We start from the raw sequence: 25,893 nt of genomic DNA on the forward strand, positions 1-25,893 counted from the left end.
CGCCGATCGCGCCTCCCGAGGTTGGGGCGTGACAAACTTGGTATCAGAGCCTAAGGTTTTAAAGTATCCTAGGATGTCTCGGAGCCGTGTCTAGTAGAGTCCTTCTTATCGGTGTGTAGTCGACCACATCTATAAGTTGGAGGCTATTTGGACATTTAGGAATTCCACCCTTCTTTGATATTCTGGATCGTGCGGTGAAACTGTTCCTTTCCTAATCAATGCATTATTTATCTTTCAGTACATGGCACCTAAGAAGAAAGCGAGAATTGGCCAAGGAGCCAATGCCACCCTAGGAGTGGCTGATGATTCATTGCTTGATGTTGCGGGTGAGGGTAGCCGCCCTGCTATTACTCTGCCGGATCCTTCTAATTCCAGAGCAGACTACCCCAGCTCCTACACCTGCGGAGGGCGCCACTATCCCTCCCGTTGATACTCTTGTTCTGCCTCCAGCCCCGGCTTCCGATTCTGGTATTTCTGATGGGGATCTTAGGGGAGCTATTCAGATGTTGACCCAGCTAGTGGCCTCTCAGGCCCAGAGGTCAGGTATTGCACCCAGTTCATCATCTATCCAGCAAGGGGATTCCACCAGTTCCAGGGTGAACAGATTTCTTTAGTTAGACCCTCCAGTATTTTCGGGTGCCAATCCAGAAGAAGACCCCCAGGATTTCATTGATGAGATGCACAAGACCCTCAGGGTGATGCGTGCAACTGAGACAGAGGGAGTAGAGTTGGCCGCCTACCGTCTGAAAGGGGTGGCCTATGCATGGTTTGAGTTATGGGAGGATTCCCGCGAGGAGGGGAGCCCTCCGGCCAGGTGGACTGAGTTCGCAGATGCCTTCATAGATCACTTCCTGCCTGCTGAGACAAGGGCAGCCCGTGCAGCAGAGTTTGAGAATTTAAAGCAAGGTAACAAGAGTGTGTGGGAGTACCACATGGAGTTTGCTCGCTTGTCCAAGTATGCCATTCATATGTTGCCCACGAGGGAGGCCAGGGTGCGTCGGTTCGTTCAGGGACTTAATTCTTTAACCATTAATGAGGTTTCTACGGCTGCATTGAATTCTGATATGAACTACGAGAAGATGGTCGCATTTTCTCAGGCCACAGAGAGTCGAAAATTGAAGAACAGAATAGAGAGAGAGGGTAACAGCAAGGCCCGATCTACGGGCAACATGGGAGAGTCACAAGGCGGGGGAAGATCAGCTTTCAGGGGAGGATCATCAGGGCCTTCCCAGTCTATTGCCCAGTCTTCGGCCAGTGCACCGCCATCAGGGCCCAGCCAGCAGCAGTGGAGTCGTTTCAGGCCCGGTCAGGGCCACAGGGGATCCCATCAGCGGGGTCGATCAGGAGAGAGGTCCCAGCAGCAGCAGAGGTCCCCGTGCCCCAGGTGCGGTAAGATGCATTCAGGGATTTGCAACATGGAGTTACCTATATGCTATGGATGTGGGATGAGGGGTCATATCCAGAGACATTGTCGTGTATCCCGCCAGGGAGCGGGCAGGGGCACAGCTCAGCCTTCCAGTCCAGCAGCTGCTACATCTTCAGCCCCTTCCCCAGCTCGAGGTTCCCCAGCACCCGCAGGGCGTGGTGCAGCTAGGGGTGGTGCGCAGAGTTCAGGAGGTCCCAGCCGATTCTATGCTATGAGTGGCCGCCAAACTACAGAGGCTTCTCCAGATGTTGTTACAGGTATTCTGACTGTCCAATCTCATGATGTGTATGCACTTATTGACCCCGGTTCCACCTTATCCTATGTTACCCCATCTGTTGCTATGGAATTTGGGATAGAACCAGAACAACTTCATGAACCATTCTCGGTATCTACTCCAGTTGGTGAGTCAATTTTGGCTGCTCGAGTTTATAGAAGTTGCATTGTTACGATGCGGGGTAGTGATACCATGGCCGATCTTATTGAATTAGGGATGGTCGACTTTGATGTCATAATGTGGATGGATTGGTTTTATTCATGTTTTGCCAAACTTGACTGTCGGACCAGAACTATGAGGCTTGAATTTCCTAATGAGACCGTTATTGAGTGGAAGGGAGATAATGTAGTGCCTAGAGGTCGGTTTATTTCCTACCTTAAGGCTTAAAAGATGATCAAGAAGGGGTGTATCTATCATCTAGTTCGGGTTGCAGACACCAATGTTGAGGCGCTTAGCCTTGAGTCTGTGCCAGTGGTGAATGAATTCCCGGATGTCTTTCCAGATGAGCTCCCTGGGATTCCTCCAGACAGGGAGATTGATTTTGGGATCGATGTGATGCCAGGCGCGCAGCCTTTATTAATTCCACCTTATAGAATGGCACCGGCAGAATTGAAAGAGCTAAAGGAGCAATTGAAGGATTTGTTAGAAAAGGGTTTCATCCGGCCGAGTGTGTCACCATGGGGCGCACCGGTCTTGTTCGTAAGAAAGAAAGATGGATCGCAGCGGATGTATATTGACTACCGGCAACTCAACAAATTCACAATCAAAAACAAATATCCTCTACCCAGAATAGATGACTTATTTGATCAATTGCAAGGTGCTACGTGTTTCTCAAAGATTGACTTGCGGTCCGGGTATCACCAGTTGAAGATAAGGGAGCGGGATATTCCAAAAACAACCTTTAGAACTCGGTATGGGCACTTTGAATTTATGGTAATGTCTTTTGGGCTAACAAATGCCCCGACAGCTTTCATGGACCTTATGAATCGAGTCTTCAAGCCCTTTCTAGACTCCTTTGTGATAGTGTTTATTGACGATATCCTCGTGTATTCCCGAAGTCGGGAGGACCACGCTGCCCCATCTCAGGGCAGTATTACAGACTCTTCAGCAATATCAATTGTATGCAAAATTTTCGAAATGTGAATTTTGGCTTGAATCTATCGCGTTCTTGGGCCATGTCGTCTCCAAGGAAGGAATTATAGTTGATCCTCAAAAGATTGCAGTAGTGAAGAATTGGCCTAGACCTACCACTCCTACTGAGATTCACAGTTTCTTAGGTCTGGGGTACTACAGGAGGTTTGTGGAGGGGTTTTCTACTCTTGCCTCTCCATTGACTAAATTGACGCAGAAAGCGGTTAAATTCCAATGGTCCGATGCTTGTGAAAAGAGTTTCCATGAATTGAAGTCAAGATTGACAACACCAGCGATATTAGCCCTGCCAGAGGGGTTTGTGATGTATTGCGATGCTTTGAGAATCGGGCTCGGGTGTGTGTTGATTCAACATGACAAGGTTATAGCCTATGCTTCTAGGCAGCTTAAGAATCATGAGAAGAACTATCTATTAACTGTGATTTTAACACATTTTATGCCCATACTTGCCTATGCTTTATGTATGAATTGTCATAAAATAGACCCTGAATGCTTACAAAGTGCGCTTGATTGCAGGTTAGAGTGACAAGATGACAAAAGTCAAGAATCGGCTCGAAACGGAGTGAAACCTGCTCAAGTGTCAAAAAATCATTGAAGTGGGGACAAGAGGACCTAGCGCGGACCGCACTGATTTGTTGCGCGGCCGCGCTAGGAGATTCAGAGAGTATACATTTCAAGGGTCTCCATGCGCGGTCCGCGCTCGTTTCTGCGCGGTCAGTGCTTGTGTCCACACGGTCGCGCTTCATTGTTGCGTGGTCCGCGCCCATTAGCCTGCGCGGCAGCGCTACCTTCTTGCGCGGTCCGCGTCCTCAGCTTCAGAAGTGAGTGATCGAAGTCCAAGACCCCTACGCGGCCGCGCTGCATTTCTGCGCGGTCCGCGCCAGCCCCGCAGGGGTATTTTTGTCCAGTTAGAATATTTTATTATTTCTAGGTTAAGTTTTAGATATCAGATAGCAGCAGCACTCGTGAGACTCAAGTTTTAGCCTATTTTGGGCATTTTCATCTTGTTTTATCGTGGATTCTTGTAGATTAACATTCTAGTTAATTAATATGTTGATTTATCTACTACTTCTTCAATTTCTGTTGCTATTATGTCTAGCTAAACCCATTAGCTAGGGTTGTGGCTCAACCCTAGTGTGGGTAATCAATGGGTGTGAATGTTTAATGCTTGAATGATGTTGGGTGTTTGCTATTTGGGTTAATTTTATGATTTAACTAGGATTTGGTGGTTGCAAACACTAAGTCTAGCTTAGTGGGTCTTGACTCTTCTTGAGAAAGAGTGTCTATGACTCCAAAATTAACCCAACAAGGAATTGGGATGGACCCATGAGAATGGTAGTCCCAATTAACGGGTTAAACCTTGAAAGAGTAATTACCCAACTTGAACCATAAGTTGCTTGGTCTTGTTGGCCTACCCAATTGGTCTCGAGAGAGTCAATTGGGCAAAATCACTCTTTCTACGAGAGGTGTGAGAGTGAGTGCAATCGTGCAACGGTTATAGCATAAGCCCCATAATCATCATTGTTGTATTAGGAATCTCTACCCGTTAGTTGACCACCTAGGTAAATGCCACGATCCTAGTGTCTTTCTCTATCTTGCATACAACTTAGAATCACTATCTTAGCGTAATTTGGTTATAATTAGTAGTTGTTAAATTGTAGTTGATAATCATAAAAAATCCAAAAATGATAGAAGATCAATTAGAAGCAAACACGCATTTCTAGACTAAGCAAATATCCAACTCCCTCTCCAGCTCCCTGTGGAAATTGACCCCGATACCACTATTGGGTAAAAGTATTAGTGCTCACTCTTCCTAAGGTTGAGTCCGCTGCGCGATCACTTTTTGGCGCCGTTGCCGGGGAGCTTACGGTGTTGACTATTTGTGTAGCTAGTTTTGTGTTTTGCTTCTCTTTCCTTCTTTTTACTAACTTTATTTGTGTTGATCCATCAGGTACACATGGCTCTAAATGGAAATGTCCCTCTTGGCAATGCCTTGGCGGGGGAGGAGGTTGAAGATGTTGAGCAAGATGAGCTTCCGGTACCTCAAGTACCACGGAGAGGTAGAAATGCCAATGCTAATGTACATGACAACAATCCTATTCCAGACCCTCCTCCGCCACCGCCAAGAGCGGTCCCAAGAGCGGTCCCAAGAGTTCTTCCTAATCAAGGGTACGCGAGTGCGATCGTTCCTCCCCGAATCCGGGCGGGGAACTTTCAAATCACAAATGTCATGTTGACCTTGCTCGAGCAAAGGGGATATTTTACGGGCGCCTCCAACCAAAATGCATACAAGCACTTTAAGGGGTTCGTAGATACTTGCTGGGGCAGTAAACAAACAAACGTGTTAGAGGATGCGTTGCGATTGAGGCTTTTCCCGTTTTCTCTTTGGGGCAAAGCGTTGGACTGGTTAGAAAGGTTACCAAATCATTCTATCACCACATGGGATGAATTGGCGGACAAATTTATTGCCAAGTTCTTTTCTCCAAGTTATATGGCGGCTCTTCGAGACGAGATTCTAGCCTTCAAGCAAATGCCAACGGAACCATTGCATGAGATCTGGGAGCGCTATAGAACAATGGTGAAGGAGTGCCCTAACAACGACATGGCTGAGGTGATGAACCAGCAGACTTTCTATAGGGGCATCAACACCACAAATCAATGCATTGTGAACCAATTGGCCGGTGGGAACTTTATGAAACTTTCTTACCAAGAGGCATGTGACGTACTTGATGAAATGGCTAACACCTCTTCGGCATGGCAAAGCCGAGCGAATGTACCCCAAGGTGACCCCACGGTCATCCATTTGCACAAGGAGTCGAGTGATCATGGCCAAGCTATTGCCGAACTTACAACAACAATGAATCAGTTGGCGAAGGTGCAATTGCAACAAGTACAAAGCCCGCGCCAAGTCAATGCAATGGAGAATGTTTCATGCTAAAAAGGAGGCAAAGAGNATAAGGGAAATGAAATAATGATTGAGATATATGCCTCCAATGAGGCAACCTAGCCGGTCGGGTCGTGACCGGACTCCGCTCAAGGTAGCGGTGGTATCGAGAACAGTGATGAACGTATGAATGAAATGCCCCAAACGAAGTTATGGGAATTATGTAAATGATTCTATGATTTGCATATTAGATTCACCTATGTGATTTACTTGTCATTGCTTGGTAGTTCTTTCTAGTAAAATGGTGTTTAGTTATACATACTAGTACTATTCCATGGTACTAACGTCCCTTTTGCCGGGGGCGCTACATTTTTTTAAATGAATGTAGGTGGCTCCATAGCGGATAGTGCCGATCGTGTGTAGCGGAGCATTCTCCTTCTCAAAGATCTTGGTGAGCCCCTTTCTCCTTCAAGGGGCTATATTGCACATCTCTTGCCTTTTTGGACTTTCACTTTTGAGGTATAGCCGGGGCCTTGTTGCCGGCGTTGTCACATTTATCTTTTGTATCCTTAGAGGCTCCGTAGACATACATGTGGGTCAGATGTGGGTGTCGGATGGGTGTGCGAGTTATGTTATAATTCTAAACCTATATTGCCTATGAATTGTAACTATATGGGAACCTTGGAAACTAACTTATCTACAGTTAATGTGGTGATCTAAAATGAACTAAAAATGTTGAATATACTATCTCCCTTTGTTGAACAAATTAAAGCATGGTCCCCTTATTCGTATGGAGTTGGGTAGATAGTGTTTGGTAAGGCTTGCTCAGTTGGGGTCACTCGATTGAGCGCCGGTCGCGCCTCCCTAGGTTGGGGCGTGACAAACTTGGTATCAGAGCCTAAGGTTTTAAGGTTTCCTAGGATGTCTCGGAGCCGTGTCTAGTAGAGTTCTTCTTATCGGTGTGTAGTCCACCACATCTATAAGTTGGAGGCTATTCGGACATTTAGAAATCACACCCTTCTTTGATAATCTAGATCGTGTGGTGAAACTGTTTCCTTCCTAATCAATGCATTGTTCTATCTTTCAGCAAATGGCACCTAAGAAGAAAGCGAGAATTGGCCAAGGAGCCAATGCCACCCCAGGAGTGGCTGATGATTCATTGCTTGATGTTGCGGGTGAGGGTAGTCGCCCTGCAATTACTCTGCCGGATCCTTCTATTCCAGAGCAGACTACCCCAGCTCCTACACCTACGGAGGGCACCACTATTCCTCCCGTTGATACTCTTGTCCCGCCTCCAGCCCCAGCTTCCGGTTCTGGTATTTCGGATGGGGATCTTAGGGGAGCTATTCAGATGTTGACCCAGTTAGTGGCCTCTCAGGCCCAGAGGTCAGGTATTGCACCCAGTTCATCATCTAGCCAGCAAGGGGATTCCACCAGTTCCAGGGTGAACAGATTTCTTCAGTTAGACCCTCCAGTATTTTCGGGTGCCAATCCAGAAGAAGACCCCCAGGATTTCATTGATGAGATGCACAAGACCCTCAGGGTGATGCGTGCAACTGAGACAGAGGGAGTAGAGTTGGCTGCCTACCGTCTGAAAGGGGTGGCCTATGCATGGTTTGAGTTATGGGAGGATTCCCGCGAGGAGGGGAGCCCTCCGGCCAGGTGGAGTGAGTTCGCAGATGCCTTCATAGATCACTTCCTGCCTGCTGAGACAAGGGCAGCCCGTGCAGCAGAGTTTGAGAATTTAAAGCAAGGTAACAAGAGTGTGTGGGAGTACCACATGGAGTTTGCTCGCTTGTCCAAGTATGCCATTCATATGTTGCCCACGATGGAGGCCAGAGTGCGCCGATTTGTTCAGGGCCTTAATTCTTTAACCATTAATGAGGCTTCTACGGCTGCATTGAATTCTGATATGAACTACGAGAAGATGGTCGCATTTGCTCAGGCCACAGAGGGCCGTAAATTGAAGAACAGAATGGAGAGAGAGGGTAACAGCAAGGCCCGGTCTACGGGCAACATGGGAGAGTCACAAGGTGGGGGAAGATCAGCTTTCAGGGGAGGATCATCAGGGCCTTCCCAATCTGTTGCACAGTCTACAGCCAGTGCACCGCCATCAGGGCCCAGCCAGCAGCAGTGGAGTCGTTTCAGGCCCGGTCAGGGCAACAGGGGATCCCATCAGCGGGGTCGATCAGGAGAGAGGTCCCAGCAGCAGCAGAGGTCCCCGTGCCCCAGGTGCGGGAAGATGCACTCAGGGATTTGCTACATGGAGTTACCTATATGCTATGGATGTGGGATGAGGGGTCATATCCAGAGACATTGTCGTGTATCCCGCCAGGGAGCGGGCAGGGGCACAACTCAGCCTTCCAGTCCAGCAGCTGCTACATCTTCAGCCCCCTCTCCAGCTCGAGGTACCCCAGCACCCGCAGGGCCTGGTGCAGCTAGGGGTGGTGCGCAGAGTTCAGGAGGTCCCAGCCGATTCTATGCTATGAGTGGCCGCCAAACTACAGAGGCTTCTCCAGATGTTGTTATAGGTATTCTGACTGTCCAATCTCATGACGTGTATGCACTTATTGACCCCGGTTCCAACTTATCTTATGTTACCCCATTTGTTGCTATGGAATTTGGGATAGAACCAGAACAACTTCATGAACCATTCTCGGTATCTACTCCGGTTGGTGAGTCAATTTTGGCTGCTCGAGTTTATAGAAGTTGCATTGTTACGGTGCGGGGTAGGGATACCACGGCCGATCTTATTGAATTAGGGATGGTCGACTTTGATGTAATAATGGGGATGGATTGGCTTTATTCATGCTTTTCCAAACTTGACTGTCGGACTAGAACTATCAGGCTTGAATTCCCTAATGAGCCCGTTATTGAATGGAAGGGAGATAATGTAGTGCCTAGAGGTCGGTTTATTTCCTACCTTAAGGCCGCAAAGATGATCAAGAAGGGGTGCATCTATCATCTAGTTTGGGTTGCAGACACCAATGTTGAGGCGCTTAGCCTTGAGTCTGTGCCAGTGGTGAATGAATTCCCGGATGTCTTTCCAGATGAGCTCCCTGGGATTCCTCCAGATAGGGAGATTGATTTTGGGATCGATGTGATGCCAGGCACGCAGCCTATATCAATTCCACCTTATAGAATGGCACCAGCAGAATTGAAAGAGCTAAAGGAACAATTGAAGGATTTGCTAGAAAAGGGTTTTATCCGGCCGAGTGTGTCGCTATGGGGCGCACCGGTCTTGTTTGTAAGAAAGAAAGACGGATCGCTGCAGATGTGTATTGACTACCGGCAACTCAACAAAGTCACAATCAAAAAACAAATATCTTTTTCCAAGAATAGATGACTTGTTTGATCAATTGCAAGGTGATACGTGTTTCTCAAAGATTGACTTGCGGTCCGGGTATCACCAGTTGAAGATAAGGGAGCGGGATATTCCAAAAACAGCCTTTAGAACTCGGTATGGGCACTTTGAATTTATGGTAATGTCTTTTGGGCTAACAAATGCCCCGGCAGCTTTCATGGACCTTATGAATCGAGTCTTCAAGCCCTTTCTAGACTCCTTTGTGATAGTGTTTATTGACGATATCCTCGTGTATTCCCGAAGTCGGGAGGACCATGCTGCCCATCTCAGGGCAGTATTACAGACTCTTCAGCAACATCAATTGTATGCAAAATTCTTGAAATGTGAATTTTGGCTTGAATCTGTCGCGTTCTTGGGCCATGTCGTCTCTAGGGAAGGAATTATGGTTGATCCTCAAAAGATTGCAGCAGTGAAGAATTGGCCTAGACCTACCACTCCTACTAAGATTCGCAGTTTCTTAGGTCTGGCCGGGTACTACAGGAGGTTTGTGGAGGGGTTTTCTACTCTTGCCTCTCCATTGAGTAAATTGACACAGAAAGAGGTTAAATTCCAATGGTCCGATGCTTGTGAAAAGAGTTTCCATGAATTGAAGTCAAGATTGACAACAGCACCGGTATTAGCCCTACCAGAGGGCATAGAGGGGTTTGTGGTGTATTGCGATGCTTCGAGAATCGGGCTCGGGTGTGTGTTGATGCAACATGGCAAGGTTATAGCCTACGCTTCTTAGCAGCTCAAGAATCATGAGAAGAACTATCCAACCCATGACTTAGAACTGGCAGCAGTGGTGTTTGCGCTAAAGATTTGGCGGCATTATTTGTATGGGGTTCAAGTGGATGTATTTACGGATCATAAGAGCCTTCAATATATTTTCAAGCAGAAAGAGTTGAATCTGAGGCAAAGAAGATGGCTAGAGTTACTCAAGGACTATGACATTGATATTCTCTACCACCCGGGAAAGGCTAATGTCGTGGCAGATGCACTTAGTCGTAAATCCATGGGGAGTTTGGCTCATTTGGGGGCGTATCAGAGGCCGTTAGCCAGGGAGGTCTACCAGTTGGCCAGTTTGGGAGTTCGCCTTGCGGACTCTAATAAAGGAGGGATAATTATACGGAATAGAGCTGAATCTTCGCTTGTAGCAGAGGTGAAGGAAAAACAATTTAACGATCCATTGTTAACATAATTGAAAGAGGGGACTCACAAACACAAGACCACAGTTTTCTCCTTCGGCAAGATGATGGTACTCTACGGTACCAAGACCGCCTGTGTGTTCCTGATATCGACGGTCTTCGGGAAAGGATCATGGCAGAAGCTCACACATCCAGGTATTCCGTGCACCCAGGTTCTACAAAGATGTATCATGACCTCAAGGAAATTTATTGGTGGAACAAGATGAAAAGGGATATGGCGGATTTTGTGGCAAAATGTCCGAATTGTCAGCAAGTAAAGGCCGAACATCAAAGGCCCGGTGGATTGGCTCAAAACATAGAAATTCCAATGTGGAAATGGGAGATGATCAATATGGATTTTGTGGTAGGTCTGCCGCGCACTCCGCGCTAGTTCGACTCAATTTGGGTGATCGTGGATCGACTCACGAAGTCAGCACACTTCTTAGCGGTTAAATCTACAGACACAGCGGAACAATATGCTTAGTTATATATCAAAGAAATAGTCAGGTTACATGGCACTCCAGTTTCAATCATTTCCGATCGAGGGGCTCAGTTCACAGCCAACTTTTGGAAGAAGTTTCAACAAGGTTTGGGGATGCAGGTGAATCTTAGCACAGCTTTTCATCCACAAACCGACGGGCAAGCTGAGCGGACTATTCAGACGCTTGAAGACATGTTGTGAGCTTGTACTCTTGATTTCAAGGGTAGTTGGGATGACCATTTGCCACTCATAGAATTTGCTTACAATAATAGTTTCCATGCTAGTATCCAGATGGCACCATTCGAGGCATTGTACGGTAGGAGATGTAGATCTCCTATTGGATGGTTCGAGGTTGGAGAAGCAGAGTTGATAGGGCCGGGCCTTGTGCATCAGGCAATGGAGAAAGTCAAGGTTATCAAAGAAAGGTTGAAGACTGCTCAAAGTCGCCAAAAGTCTTACTCGGATGTTCATCGCAGAGATTTAGAGTTCAAAGAAGATGATTGGGTATTTCTGAAGGTAACCCCTATAAAGGGCATCATGCGGTTCGGAAAGAAGGGAAAATTGAGTCCGAGGTATGTCGGACCGTACAGGATCATTCAGAGGATTGGTCAGGTGGCATACAAGCTCCAGCTGCCACCCGAGATGTCATTGGTACACCCGGTCTTTAATGTGTCTATGTTGAGGAAGGTAGTGGGAGATCCGTCAACCATTTTGCCAGCTGAGACAATTTAGGTTAATGAAGAGCTATCGTATGAAGAAGTTCCAGTTGCCATTCTTGATAGGCAGGTTCGAAAATTGAGAAATAAGGAAATTGCATCCGTGAAAGTATTATGGCGGAACCAGCAAGTTGAGGAAGCTACTTGGGAAGCCGAGGATGAAATGAAAAAGAAGTATCCGCATTTGTGTGAATAGTCATGTAACAGCTTTAATGCATTTAGTTCCTACGAACTCTTATCTTTTAGGGTTGATCTATGTAAAACCGTCCCCTTTTTGGTAATGTGATTGCCTATACGGCCTTGGTTGGTGTTCTAGAAGTTACATTATGTTTATGAAATATGTTTATGCTGTTAGGATATGATTCTGGGGCTCTCTAACAGGGGGATAGGCCTAAATACAAAACTCTGGCGAAATTTTCGGAAATTTAGGGAGTTAGCTAAATTTGGGGACTGGCAATATGTTTCAGGTTATAAAGGGCAGAAGGATGCACAAAGACTGTTAGTATGTGAACCTTGATCGTCATTCGAGGACGAATGATCTTAAGTGGGGGTAGATGTGAGGCCCCGTGAAAAATTTCCACTCTAAACCCGAACCTCGTAGTGCCAAGTTAGGGCCTGGTGTTAGAAACACATAAACATTTTTCGTGGTGAGCTTGCGGCCGCGGCTCGAACCCTTTGAGCTGATCTATGCATTTAAAAATCAAGAATCAAAGTTTTCCAGAAAAGTGCAAATGTGCGGTTTAGAATGCGGTCGCATACCAGGTATGCGGACCGAATTTCTGCCGCAGAGTGAGTCAGTGTGTTAGCTAATTTGAGGTTAAAGATGCGGTCCATTATGCGATCGCATAACCAATATGCGGACCGCATAGTCGTCGCATAAGTTCCTTGGGATTTTGTGAAGGTCAGTTCTGCGGTGCATAATGCGACCGCAGAACGAGTATGCGGACCGCATTTCCGTCACATACCCAAGCAGAAGGTTCAGGTTTTGGGAGCCTTTTTGCGGTCTAATATGCGGCCTGCTTTTCCACTTTGCGATCGCAGATCCGACTCGGGGCTCCAATTTTCTAATTTTTAACCCGACCCCCCTATCATTATATTCGGTATTATAGCTCATTTTGAGCAATTTTCTTGACATTTCTAGAGTGAGGGAGAGGGGTCTAAGTGAGAGAAAGTTTCCCCCCACCAAATTACTCCATGAAACCTTGTTGAATCCTTGAAGATAATCAAGCAAGGGAAACTAAACTTTTCATCCCCAGAGATCGAAGCGATAAGAGTTCCGAAAATTTGTAAAGAGTAAGGGAAGCTATATTGAGGTATGTATAGCTAAAATCCCCTTTTAGTAGAAATTGAGCTCTGTGGGCGTTTACGAAAGTGTGGTAAGATTTGAATTGGTTAATGTATTGATTGTTATTGCGCATTAATTAATTTGCAATTATGTACACATATACGTGAATGATGTGCCTCAATGTTATGTAATGTACCATTCTTGAAAATTTAGAGAAGTATGAAGAATACAATTATGTGTCGAAATGCTTAGGCTAATAGGCCAAGATTGAAACTGAGAATTATTCATGCTAGCTATGTGCTCACTTACCTGTGCTTACAACTTAAACTACTCTTGTATATGTCTATGATCACAACTTGCAAGATGAATATTGAAAACGGAAAACGATGTGATAATGGTGGCCCTAAGTGCTAGGGAATTGATATGATATATGTGAAATAAAGAATCGTATATGATGACTAATGAGAAAGGAACAACGCCTAGATAAGGCGACCTAGCCTATCGGATCGTGATCGGACACCATGTTGCACACATGGTGGTAATGTGCTCATATTGAGCTCCGGATAGAGGAAATGAAATAGTTATTGAGATACATGCCTCAATGAGGCAACCTAGCCGGTCGGGTCGTGATCGCTCTCCGCTCAAGATAGCGGTGGTATTGAGAACAGTGATGAACATAGGAAAGGAATGCCCCAAACTACGTTATGGGAATTATGTGAATGATTTTATGATTTGCATATTTGATTCACCTATGTGATTTACTTGTCATTGCTTGGTAGTTCTTTCTAGTAAAATGGTGTTTAGTTATACATACTAGTACTATTCTGTGGTACTAACGTCCCTTTTGCCGGGAGCGCTACATTTTCTTAAATGAATGTAGGTGGCTCCATAGCAGATAGTGCCGATCGTGTGTAGCGGAGAATTTTCCTTCCCAAAGATCTTGGTGAGCCCCTTTCTCCTTCAAGGGGCTATATTGCACATCTTCTTATTTTGGACTTTCACTTTTGAGGTATAGCCGGGGCCTTGTTGCCGGCGTTGTCACATTTATTTTTGTATCCTTAGAGGCTCCGTAGACATGTATGTGGGTTATGCGTGGGCATTGAATGGGCGTGCTATCCATGTTATAAATCTAAACTTACGTTGCCTATGAATTTTAACTCTATGGGAACCTTGGAAACTAACTTATCTACAGTTAATGTGGTGATCTAAAATGAACTAAAAATGTTGAATATACTATCTCCCTTTGTCGAATAAATGAAAGCATGGTCCCCTTATTCGTATTGAGTTGGGTAGATAGTGTTTGGTAAGGCTTGCTCAGTTGGGGTCACTTGATTGAGCGCCGGTCGCGCCTCCCGAGGTTGGGGCGTGACAGCCTTGATTAGGATTGCCACCACTCCAATTGCCTTGGTGGTTTTGGTTGTTCCAATTACCTTGGTTCCCTTGTGACCTCCATTGTTATTGATTTTGTCCTTGAGCATTGTTTCTTTTACCTTGATAATTGTTGACATACTGAACTTCTTCGTCTTTCTCATTGAATGAATCACCTTGATCATAAGCACTATCATTTTACATAAATTGTTCCGGACGATTTTGCATGTGTTGTCCTTGTTGCCATCTTTTGTTCACCATCATATTCACACCTTCCATTGCATGCACTTGTTTTGGCCCTTGAACCTGATGAACCTGAGCTTTGGCCAATTGGTTCATGGTAGTTGTCAACTCGGCAATAGCTTGCCCATGATCATGTAGCTCCTTGTGTAGGTGAATAACATTAGGGTCACTTTACAGAACATTGGCTCTACTTTTCCATGCTGAAGAGGTATCCGCCATGTCATCAAGAATTTCACAAGCTTCGGCATATGGCGTGTTCATGAAGTTCCCCCCGGTGAGTTGGTTAACCACACGTTGATTAGTTGTGTTGATCCCCCTGTAGAAGGTCTGTTGGATCATGGCCTCAGTCATATCATTGTTCGGGCACTCTTTAACCATGGCAGTATCTTTCCCAAATCTCGTGCAATGGTTTATTGGGTTCTTGCTTGAAAGCAAGAATCTCATCCCAGAGCATCGCCATATGTCCCGAAGAAAAGAATTTGGAAATAATTTTTTCTGCAAACTCATCCCAAGTATGGATGGAATGGTTGGGCAACCTCTCTAACCAGTCCAATGCCTTTCCCCGTAGAGAAAAGGGAAATAGCCTCAACCTCTGCGCATCCTCAGAGACATTTGTTTACTTGCTCCCCCAACAAGTATCGACGAACCCCTTGAGATGCTTGTAGGCATTTTGATTCGGAGCCCCGGTGAAGAACCCCCATTGCTCAAGTAGTGTAAGCATCATGTTGGTGATTTGGAAGTTACCCGCCCTGATGCGGGACAGGACTATAGCACTTGCATAACCCTCGTTTGATAATTGTCCGCTCTTGGTAGAGTTGGGGGAGGGGCGGGCACATTATCGTGAGGTGGGCGGCCTCATCTATTAGCTTGAGGTTCAAGAGGAACCTCATCCATGGCATCATCGTCCACTTCCTCCCCCAATGCGCACATTTCCGATGGGCTCGTTGTTGAGAGCCATTTTCGTACCTAAAATCAATTCAAAAACAAAATTAGTGACTCGGAAGGAAAAGAAGACAAATCACACAAAAACCTAGATATATAGCTAAATCCGTTTAACTCCCCGTCAACGACGCCAAAAATTGATGTCGCCCGATCTCACGCCACAAGTAAAGGTAGTGAGGCGGTCGAAGCAATAATAAAACGCGAGCCGGGGTCGATTCCTCAGGGAGTTAGAAATGGGATTAGGTATACACCTAGTGTAATTGTATAATGTGCCTCAATTGGCACTTCCACATTCTTGTTGGTTGTTTCTGTATCTAATTTAAACTATTGATTGCAATTAATGAACTAGAAGACAATGTTTTTGGTTTTGGGTGTTTTTCAAATGATAAAGTATCTAGGGTCGTGACTTCCACCTAGGTGGCTACCTAACGGGTTGTAAACTATAGGCCAGGTTTGACTAATCGGGATCGTAATATAGCAATCACACGCAATTGCTCACTCTATACCTCTTTGTAGTTTGAGTGATTTTCCCCAATTTGGCTTTCTCAAGCCCAAATAGGTATTGCACAAATCAAGTGATATAAGCTCAAGTCGGGTCTTATTATCTCTAGATTTGACCCTTTAATTGGGGCTATCGATTTCTTGAGTTCGTCCCAATTCCATGTTAGCCAAGTTTTCCTAAACTTAGTGTCTCTTTCTCAAGTAAAGACTAGGTCAAATAAGCATGAATCAATGTTTGCAACCATTAATTCTAGAATTCAAGCATAAACAAGGCTAAATATCACTAACCCAATCACGAAAAAGCCCTATAATTAAATACCCATTAAGTACCCACACTAGGGTTGAGCCACAACCCTAGCTAAAGATTTAGCTACTCATGAAAAATAAAGAAATACAAGAAGAAATTATGATAGAATGCATAATAATTGATTAGACAAAGAAAATCTAATGTTTAGAAGTTAATCTAGTACAAAATTACTCAAAGAAGTAAAGAAAATGGCACAGGTTCACCTCTGCAAACTAAACTTAACATAAAAATGACAAAAAAGTTCTATTTATACTAAGCTGAAAATATCTGACAAAAATGCCCATGCGAAGGTTGTGCAGCCGCATAATTCTGGTACGATCCGCACAATGGGCTTCTGCGACCACACAATTATTATGCGGTCCGCATTCTTGGGAATTTGGGATTGGAACTTCAAGGCTTCTGCAGTCCGTATGAAAATGAGTGCGGCCGCACTTCTGATTATGCGGTCGCACAAAAGTGATGCGGTTAGCACTCTCCGCTTTTGGATTTGAAACAACTCTCTGATTCTTCTAACCTGCGGACCACATAATAATGATTGCGGTCGCACTTGAACTCCTGCGGCCACACAATTTTTTTGCGGTCCGCACTCCTTTAGCTGGCCCAAACACTATTCTCTGAATCTCCCCTCTACGGCCGCACTAGAATTGTGCAGTCCGCACTACTAGCCTTTGTACCTTATTTTGGTCCTTGTTCACTTTTGCCTCCTTTATGAGTTTATTTTGTCTTCTTTGGCTTGTTTCCCAGTATTCCTACAAGTAAGCACTTTTCGTTAGTTTTCGGGAATACCTTTAAGAATTTTTTATCTAAAACGCAAGTAAAAGAGAGCAAATAAGCGGTCAAAATTCCAGCTTATCATATTTTACACACCTCAAGTGGGCTTGGACGAGGAGGTCAAAAGGCATTTCTGGGAGGATTTGGATGAGGTTGTACATGGTATGCGACACACTGAGAAGCTTTTCTTAGGAGGATATTTTTTGCATCCAACTTGTTAGTTTAATCACTTGAATTTATAATTGAAATTAGATAAAGGATTTTAAGAGACTGAGCTTAATTACTTTGAGTTTTGGCAGAATACTTGATTGTTAGTGGAAATTATGCCTTCTTTCAGTACTATTCCTATGTAGTAGTCGTTGCTCAGAGTTTGTAGATTTTTGTTTATTCTTGTGGAATGGGCGAACGCCTCGGCAGTATATTAGATGCATCTATGGTTCGCGCCGGTCGACCCTCGGCAATGTACATACTATTTTGGATCTGTTCGTACGGCCTCAGCATAAATCGTGCGTGATATTGCTCGGAGTCCGATTATACTTGATATTTCCTTCTTGATATGAGGCTTTAAAATTACTTGGTAGTTTTTATGTGTTAGAGTCTTGGCATGTGATAGCTGGAGATTTTGTATTGGTACTATATTTAAGAATCATTATTTACTGTTTCTGATTCCACCATTATTGTTGTATTTCATGCCTTTTTATGATTCCCATACTTTATTTATTGACCTCTAGTATGTGTTGATGTCAACCCCTTGTCACTACTTCTTCGAGGTTAGATAAGATACTTACTGGGTACATGTTGTTTATGTACTCATGCCATACTTCTGCAATAATCGTGCAGGATCTGAGGCAGGTGCATCTGGTGGCAAGTCAGGCGCGTATCCCCTCTACCCAGAGACTTAGTGGTGAGGTGCATCCTATGCACCATTCTGCAGCACCCGGAGTCTCCTCCTTGTTGTATTTACTTTCCTATCTATGTTACTTCAGACAATAGTATATGAGGTTTTGTATATTCTACTAATTTGTTCGTGCACTTGTGACATCGGGTTTTAAAAAGTTCTAGTAGATATTCATGGTTTTTGTTTATTAATTTAACTATTTCACTCTAATGTTTATTTTATGCTTTATACTTTAACAATATTAAAATGAACAATTAAATGGATAGTTCACTGTTGGCTTGCCTAGCGACGATGTTGGGCGCCATCACGGCCTATATTGGGAGTTGGGTAATGACAGCTTGGAATCCGAGCAATAGGTTCACATAGGTCTCATAAGTCATAAGCAGGCCTAATAGAGTCTTGCAGATCGGTGCGGAGACGTCCATACTTATCTTCGAGAGGCTATATGGTGTTAGGAAACTTCCTTTTCTTCATCTCCTATCGTACAGTTGATATTGTGCTAAGTATCTCTCTCTTATTATCTCACAGTTGGTGAGAACGCGCGCGACAGATATACCCGGCGATGGAGGAGCTGCTCCCCCTTTTGCTAGAGGCCGAGGGAGGGCTCTAGCTCATGCTAGAGGACGAGGGCATCCTAGAGTTCCTCCTGTTATACCACCAGCGGATCTAGTGGAGGGTCCTGTAATTGAGGAGCCAGACGAGGCGTCTGCAGCTGAGCTATCCCTGGCAAATTTCATGTCCACATCGGGATTTTAGGAGTTCATTGGCCGTATGCTGCGATTCTTGGACTGTATAACGCAGGCTAATTTATTTCCAGCAGACCCAGCCACATCTCAGGTGGGAGGGGGAGCACAGACCCCTACCGCTCTGGCTCCAGGGCACGCTGCTGCCGCATATCAGACCCTAGGTGCACTAACTGCGGGCGTGGTTCAGCTAGTTGCAGCGGCTATACCAGAGCCCAGACCAGCCGCAACCGCCGAGCCGCATAAGCTGTTGGATAGATGGACCAGGCTACATCCTCCTGCCTTTGGCAGTGAGCGACATGAGGAACCCCATTACTTTATTGATCGTTGCCAAGATAAACTGCACAAAATGAGATTATTAGAGTCCAACAGGGTGGACTTCATTATATTTCAGTTGGAGGGTAGGGCTCGTAGATGGTCGCAGTCCTATCTTCTTAGAAAACCGGCAGGTTCGCCTCTCTTGACTTGGGACCAGTTCACACGTCTCTTTCTGGAGAGATATATTGCATCCTCTCATAGTGAAGAGCTACCGGGTCAGTCGAGGGCTCCAGCAGGATCAGATGTCGGTAACCAATTATGAGGCGAGATTATCTGAGTTGTCTCGCTATGCACTTATGATACTCCCCACCCATGCAGAGAGAGTGCGGAGGTTTACTGTGAGCTTGCGTTGTGGTCTCCAGGTTACTATGGCCTGAGAGATTGAGGGTATCCGTCAGTAGGGCCGAGAGCATGCACCGAGGGACAATCGGCCTCGATATTCTGGAGGGTCTAGTGGTGCTCAGTCTGGGGGCAGCGGTCAGTTTGTGAGGGGTCAGTCCAGCAGGACCACATATTCAGCACTACCGCCTTCCGAGGTGCTCCAGTGTGGCCCTGTTTTAGCGCGATAGAGAGCTCCTACCGTCCACCGGCTATTCAGGGTTCTTCCATTGGGTATTCAGGTCCCTAGGGTCAGAACCAAGGACAATAATCTTCCTCACCGAGAGGTTGCTATGAGTGCGGGGAGCTTTTTCATATGAGGATATTTTTCCCCAGACTTCGGCGCAAGGCAGTATAGCATGGCCATCAGCCCAAGATCACCGCACCAGCTGCTGCACGAGTCGTCCGTCTGACCAAAGGCGGAGGGCAGGTGGGTAGGGTTTGCCCTAGAGGTGGAGGCCAGTCAGGTAGCGCTCCAGCTAGGTTCTATGCTTTTTCAACCAAACCAGATGCAGCAGCCTCAGATGCCATTATCACATGTATTATTTTTGTCTGGGGTAGAATGCTTCGGTACTGTTTGATCCAAGGTTTACATATTCATATGTTTCTTCTCTATTTGCTTATTATTTGGATGTCTCTTGTGAGTTCTTAGGTTCTTCTATATATGTGTCCATGTTCTTGGGCGATTCTATTATTGTGGATTGGGTTTACCGGTCCTGTATTATGACTTTCTGTGGTTATGAGACCAGAGTGGATCTTCTATTGCTCGATATGACCAACTTTGAGGTCATCCTAGGCATGGACTGGTTTTCTCCGTACCATGACGTTCTAGATTGCTATGCCAAGATTGTTACCTTGGCAATGCTAGAGTTGCCTAGATTGGAGTGGAAGGGTTCATCTATCAGTACATCTAGCCGGGTTATCTCTTTCTTGAAGTCTCGGCATATGGTCGAGAAGGGTTGTTTGGCCTATTTGGCTTATGTTTGGGATACTGCTGTAGAGACTCCCACGATTGATTCAGTGCCCGTGGTGCGGGATTTCTCCGATGTGTTTCCTTCTAATCTACCAGACATGCCACCAGATCGTGATATCGACTTCACTATTGATTTGGCTCTAGGTACCCAACCTATCTCTATTCCAGCGTACCACATGGCTCCGAAAGAGTTGAATGAGTTGAAGGAACATCTTGAGGAGTTGCTCGCGTAAGGGTACGTCAGGCCGAGTGTGTCTCCTTGGGGTGCATCGGTATTGTCTGTGAAAAACAAGGATGGGAGTATGCGGATGTCCATTCATTACCGCTAGTTGAACAAAGTTACTATTAAGAACAAGTACCCATTGCCGTGCATTGATGATTTGTTTGACTAGTTGCAGGGTGCCAGGGTGTTCTCTATGATCGACTTGGATCTGGGCATCATCAACTGGAGATTCCTGCTTCAGATGTTCCGAAGACGGCTTTTCGGACTAGGTATGGGCACTATGAGTTTCTAGTGATGTCCTTCGACTTGACTAACGCTCCGGCGGCATTTATGGATTTGGTGAACCGGGTGTTCAGACCATATCTTGATTCATTTTTCATTTTCTCATTGATGACATATTGATCTATTCGTGTAGTATGGAGGAGCATGAGCAACATTTGAGAGTTGTGCTTCAGACCTTGAGGGAACATAAACTATATGCTAAGTACTCCAAGTGCGAGTTGTGGTTAGATTCTGTGGCATTCTAGGACATGTTGTATTATGTGAGGGTACTAAGGTAGATCCCAGGAAGATGGAGGCAGTCCAAAGTCGGCCTCTTCCTACCACAACGATCAAAATCAGAAGCTTCTTGGTTTTAGCAGGTTACTATCGTTGATTTGTGGAGGGCTTCTTGTCTATTACGGCACCTTTGACCAGATTGACCTAGAATGGAGCTCCATTCAGATGGTCCGATGATTGCGAGGTGAGATTTCAGAAGCTTAAGACCGTATTGACTACAGTACCGGTGTTAGTGTTTCCCTCTAGTTCTGGGATATTTACCGTGTATTGTGATTGTTACGCCCCGCAATATTACGTCGATATTTTGTCCTGCAGTATTACATTACGATGATGTTACGCTTCATAGTATTAAATTACGACGATGTTTCACCCTGTAGTATTGTACGTTGAATTTGTTTAGGTAATTGATATCAGTCCAAGGTAAAGATTATTTGGAGATTATAAGGATTATGCTATTTCGAACAAGTGATGAGTAAAATCGTGAAGGTGAGAGGGGAATCAAGTTAAGGAAAATGAATTTTCGTCCAAGTTTGGCATGTTGGGATAAAATACGGGCCGAGCAATAAAACCCGATATTTATGGACTAGTGCCATACAAGGTACCATGTGACCATGATAGTAAGGTGTATAAGATATTTGAGAAATGAGTAGTATTTTAAGTAAATTGAGGCGATTTTTAATTATACGGATAATTGGTTAATTAGCGGGTAACGGGACATTACCTAATTAACTAATAAGTGGATAAAGATTAAATTTCCCACCCCCATCCCCATGTGGCAGTAGGCCACTTCGTAAAGAGATGACTCTTAGTCACTCTTGATAGGTGGCAAAAGGATGTGTGACCAAAACACTTCAATAACATGAAGTGTTACCCAAATCACTTCAATTCCAAAGATCTTTCAAAACTAAAATCATACTACAATCAATCCTAAACCTCATTCCTAATATTTTCAATACCAAAGACTTCACAATCAGAAGTAAACGTTAGCCATTTTCCTTGAAATCAATTCCTAAAAAAAATGCAACGAAAATTATTAATGCCTTAGCAACGTAAAAATTTTGCGATTCTAACGGAGTACGGTGCAACCTTTTCCAAGAATATCATATAGATATTTTTCCTACTCCAGGTATGTTAAGGCTAAGCTCTTCCTTCATTTTGCATGATCTCGTAATTACACGAGTTTGATAACGAAACATAAAGAAAAATTCATATCCCGGAATTTATGTATATTTTTCCTAGCCTTGTATGTATAATATTAAATTGAGTACTTCCTTCTTCCAGTCAAGAGAGCAGAGAGTCTATATAAACAGTATTACAGTATTTTCATTATCATCGAGCTATAATCGATAGGCAAGCCCCTATTGGGCAACCTCTGATCAGATTGTAAGTTATATACTGATCCTACTGTGGCCGAGCACCTTTGAGCGAGCCCAGTTGGTCGAGATACAGTGCCTAGTATGGCCGAGCGCCTATGAGCGAGCCTACTGCGGCAGAGCAGTTATATATATATATATACCGAGCCTTATAGCGCCGGACAGCTATTTTACTTGCTATATTGAGAGAGTTGAGTCAGTATCAGCAGGTAAGCATATCTTCAGATTATCTTTGACTTTCAGCTATTTGCAGTTACTATAATATCAGTTCAGTTTCATCTTTTAGTATATTGCCTTACATACTCGGTACATTATTTCGTATTGACGTCCCTTTCCTGGGGGCGCTGCATTTTATGCGTGTAGGTTCAGATAGAAAGAAGGGTACGCCTCCTCATTAAGTGTTGCTCGAGTTCAGCATTATCGGTAAGCTCCATGCCTTTCGGAGTTGCCGAGTCTAGAACCTTATGTACATCTTGTATATATATGTATTCATGTTATGAGTAGGTCGGAAAGCTGTTCCGATCACAGTATATTCATCAGTAAAGGCTTGTAGACATATCCTGTCAGTTAGTGTAATATGTTGGGCTTGTAGGCCTTGTATGTATATTTGGTTGGTTTGTCAGCTGCAATAATTATGACGGCCTTGTCGGCCCAACTTTATGTTGATATTTAGTCAGCATTTGCAGTTGTCTTGCAATGTGGTGCAGTTGTCTTGCAATGTGGCCCATGGCCAAAGTATGACATCACATGTTCAGAGTTCCTTAGTCGCAAGTTGGTACGCAAGGATAGGTGAGGCACCGGGTGCCGGTCTCGTTCCCAGGTTCGGGGCGTGACAAAAAAGGTATCAGAGCAGTTCTGTCCTAGGGAGTCTACAAGCCGTGTCTAGTAGAGTCTTGTTTATAGGTGTGTCGTGCACCACACTTATAAGCAGGAGGCTACAGAGCATTTAGGACTGTCACTATTTCTTCTTACTCTAGATCGTGTGGTAGAGCTCAGTTGTAAGAACACAATTTCCTAAACTTGACCTTATTCATAATACGGCGATGCCTGCATCTAGAAAGATGGTTGGTAAGGGATTGAATGTGGTTGTGAAAGAGTTGAGTCAAAAGAACCCGGTGAGCTACTGGAAAAGAAGCCTTAAGGCAAGAATATCTATCCACCTTTATGGTGAAAGACAATGAGAGATTCAGAAGGTAAATAAAAGTTTCAACAAGTGAAGGAAGCTGGGTGAAAAGGCTACGAGGTATCCAGCTAATGAAGATTATCCTTATTTACCATTCAGGAAGAGAGAGATATAAGCATTTTGAGTTACCTTCAACAAAGGTATGTGCAATTGGCCACACCGGTCTAAGTTATGCTCTATGGGAGATAACAAATATGGTTTAAAAAAAGGACATAATATCACGATCCGACTGGGGTTAGAGTAACCCAAAATGGTGAATGGATTGTTTTCGCTAGTTGACATTGCCGAAGGATATTGCAAATGTGCTAATAGATCCCCTTGTGAGACACCTAGATGGTGCACTCTAAAATAGTCCAGCTAGATATGAGTACTACAAAGATAGGAACTGGAAACCTTGAAGGGATAAATATTACCTTAGTGTGGCTCCCGTCCCTAGTAGATGGAGAATGTTAGGCAGCCCGAAGAGCCAGTAGATGGAGCAAGGGGAGGTAAAAGTGAAAGAATGTCTTGTTAAAGTTTTCAAAACAAAGTGATAGATAGAAATATTAGCAAGGAATATCTATAGTCAAATGAAGAATGGACAACAGAAGAAGATCCATGATGAATTCAGAGAATGGTCATTCAGGAAAACGCTTCCCTAAAGCAAGCAATGTGAGAAAAGTTAAACTTAAGGGATTATATGTGCCAGTTACACTAAGTTTCACCATTGCGAGTGAGGAATTTTGTTATCCTTGGTACAGAAGGATTACCGCAAGGCAAGTAAGGGTCATTGATGATGCGAAAGGACGCTAAAGATGGAGAGGAAAACATCTATAAGCATGTCGTCGTAGCTCCAAGTCTTAGTACTCCCCTAAAGGGGGGAAATATGGAATGATAAAGGAAGAATGCGATAAAAATGAGAAAGGGATGAGATTGCACTTATCCAAATGTTACAGATATGCTATGATTACAGAACGTTATGTAAGCACGACGTCCAAAAAAAGGAAGTAAGGGTTCCTGCCCGGGATGTTATTGATAGATAAGGAGCCAGTATGTGAGGTAAGTTAAGACAAGGAAATAACCCAAGAAAGATTACCCGGAATATGGCTATGAGAATGGGCCGACGAGCAGTTAGTAGTTGATTCAGGAAGAGCCTAGTCATGACTAGACAAGATGTTACAGACAAATCAGCAGATCATGCAAGATAAATGTAGTGAACCCCAACATGGAGAATTTAGCCTCGCAATAACGTCATTATAATACTTGAGATATATTCAAAAAGGAATCAGGGTAGTTAATGGTACCGTATGCATGTTACGGGGATAAAAGAAAAGTGCCACTGGGAAGGCAGTCAAAATATCAGTTCAGAAGCAACCCTACAAGCACAAGGGCACGGAAGTAAGCAACTACAGATGATTATAGGCAAGAAAGGACATCAAAAGGTCCGTAATAAGCTCACAGCATTACGAGATTCAAGGTTTCTCCCTAAGTACTACAACGAAAGACTAGCTGAGGAAATAAGGAAGATGGCGTCAACCTAAGCACAACGGCCTAAAGAGGAAATGGTCGTGTAACAACAGTCTCACAAAAACATTGTAAGCACTCCAAAGGAAAGTGGCACCTACCATGGCTAATAAACGGGAAGTAAAATTAGAAGTAATATTCGAGATTATATGAGTTGCATGAAAACTCTAGCATGTGTGGACACTAAGATAAGCTAAATATGGACGCAACAAGGGGGCAGAAAGACAAGGAAAAGTAATAGCTTAAGTTGAAAGAAAGCTATGATGGAACAGAAGAAATTATTCGATCAATGATCCAGAGTTGGTTACGTTATGAACGCACTTAAGTGTTCGGAGTTTTATACACGCAGCATATACGGCCGTAGAAGATTCGGGTATACGTTAAGAGAAAGAATTCAACCCAGGTCATAAATGAATGATTAAGTTGTTAATGGATTGTATCATGCATATTCCTCAGTGCCCATGAAAGGCTAAACAGAATAACTAATACCATGAACCCTAGATTGGGAGATAACTTAAGCCGACATAAAGGCCGATCAGAAGAAGGAGGAAACTAAAGAGTTACGTCAACAAAGTAAATCAGGAATCTGATTATTGGACCCAGAAGTTATCGGAATCATGATTGAGAACATAGTAGAATCACTCTTAATATTAGAGGTGCAAGAGAGATAGCACAACAACCATATTCTATAACGGCTCTACGATAAAGCCAGTTAGAAAAATACCAGCCTTGTAAGAATTCAGTATGGAGCTCCCACCGGATTGTATAGGCACCAGAGGTGCAAGTATTATAATAGAGCTTCAAATTGTGGATGTGATTTATACCTATGGGGAAGGGAGGTTATGAAAGAGAGATAGAAGAATATG

At 44.3% G+C, this 25,893-nt stretch overlaps 1 protein-coding gene across 1 annotated transcript; it reads left to right on the forward strand.

Annotated features, from left to right (window-relative positions):
- Window positions 1-241: 241 nt before the first annotated feature.
- On the forward strand, window positions 242-10,277 carry LOC109208163 (BLOC-1-related complex subunit 6-like). The gene is made up of 6 exons (XM_019371215.1): window positions 242-326; window positions 376-468; window positions 844-1,243; window positions 1,301-1,673; window positions 6,821-7,043; window positions 10,072-10,277. Exons 1-6 carry the CDS (start codon window positions 242-244, stop codon window positions 10,275-10,277), a joined length of 1,380 nt encoding a protein of 459 aa, XP_019226760.1.
- The last annotated feature ends 15,616 nt before the right edge of the window (window positions 10,278-25,893 follow it).

The sequence above is a fragment of the Nicotiana attenuata genome, unplaced genomic scaffold (assembly GCF_001879085.1).
Source record: "Nicotiana attenuata strain UT unplaced genomic scaffold, NIATTr2, whole genome shotgun sequence".
NCBI lineage: Eukaryota > Viridiplantae > Streptophyta > Magnoliopsida > Solanales > Solanaceae > Nicotiana > Nicotiana attenuata.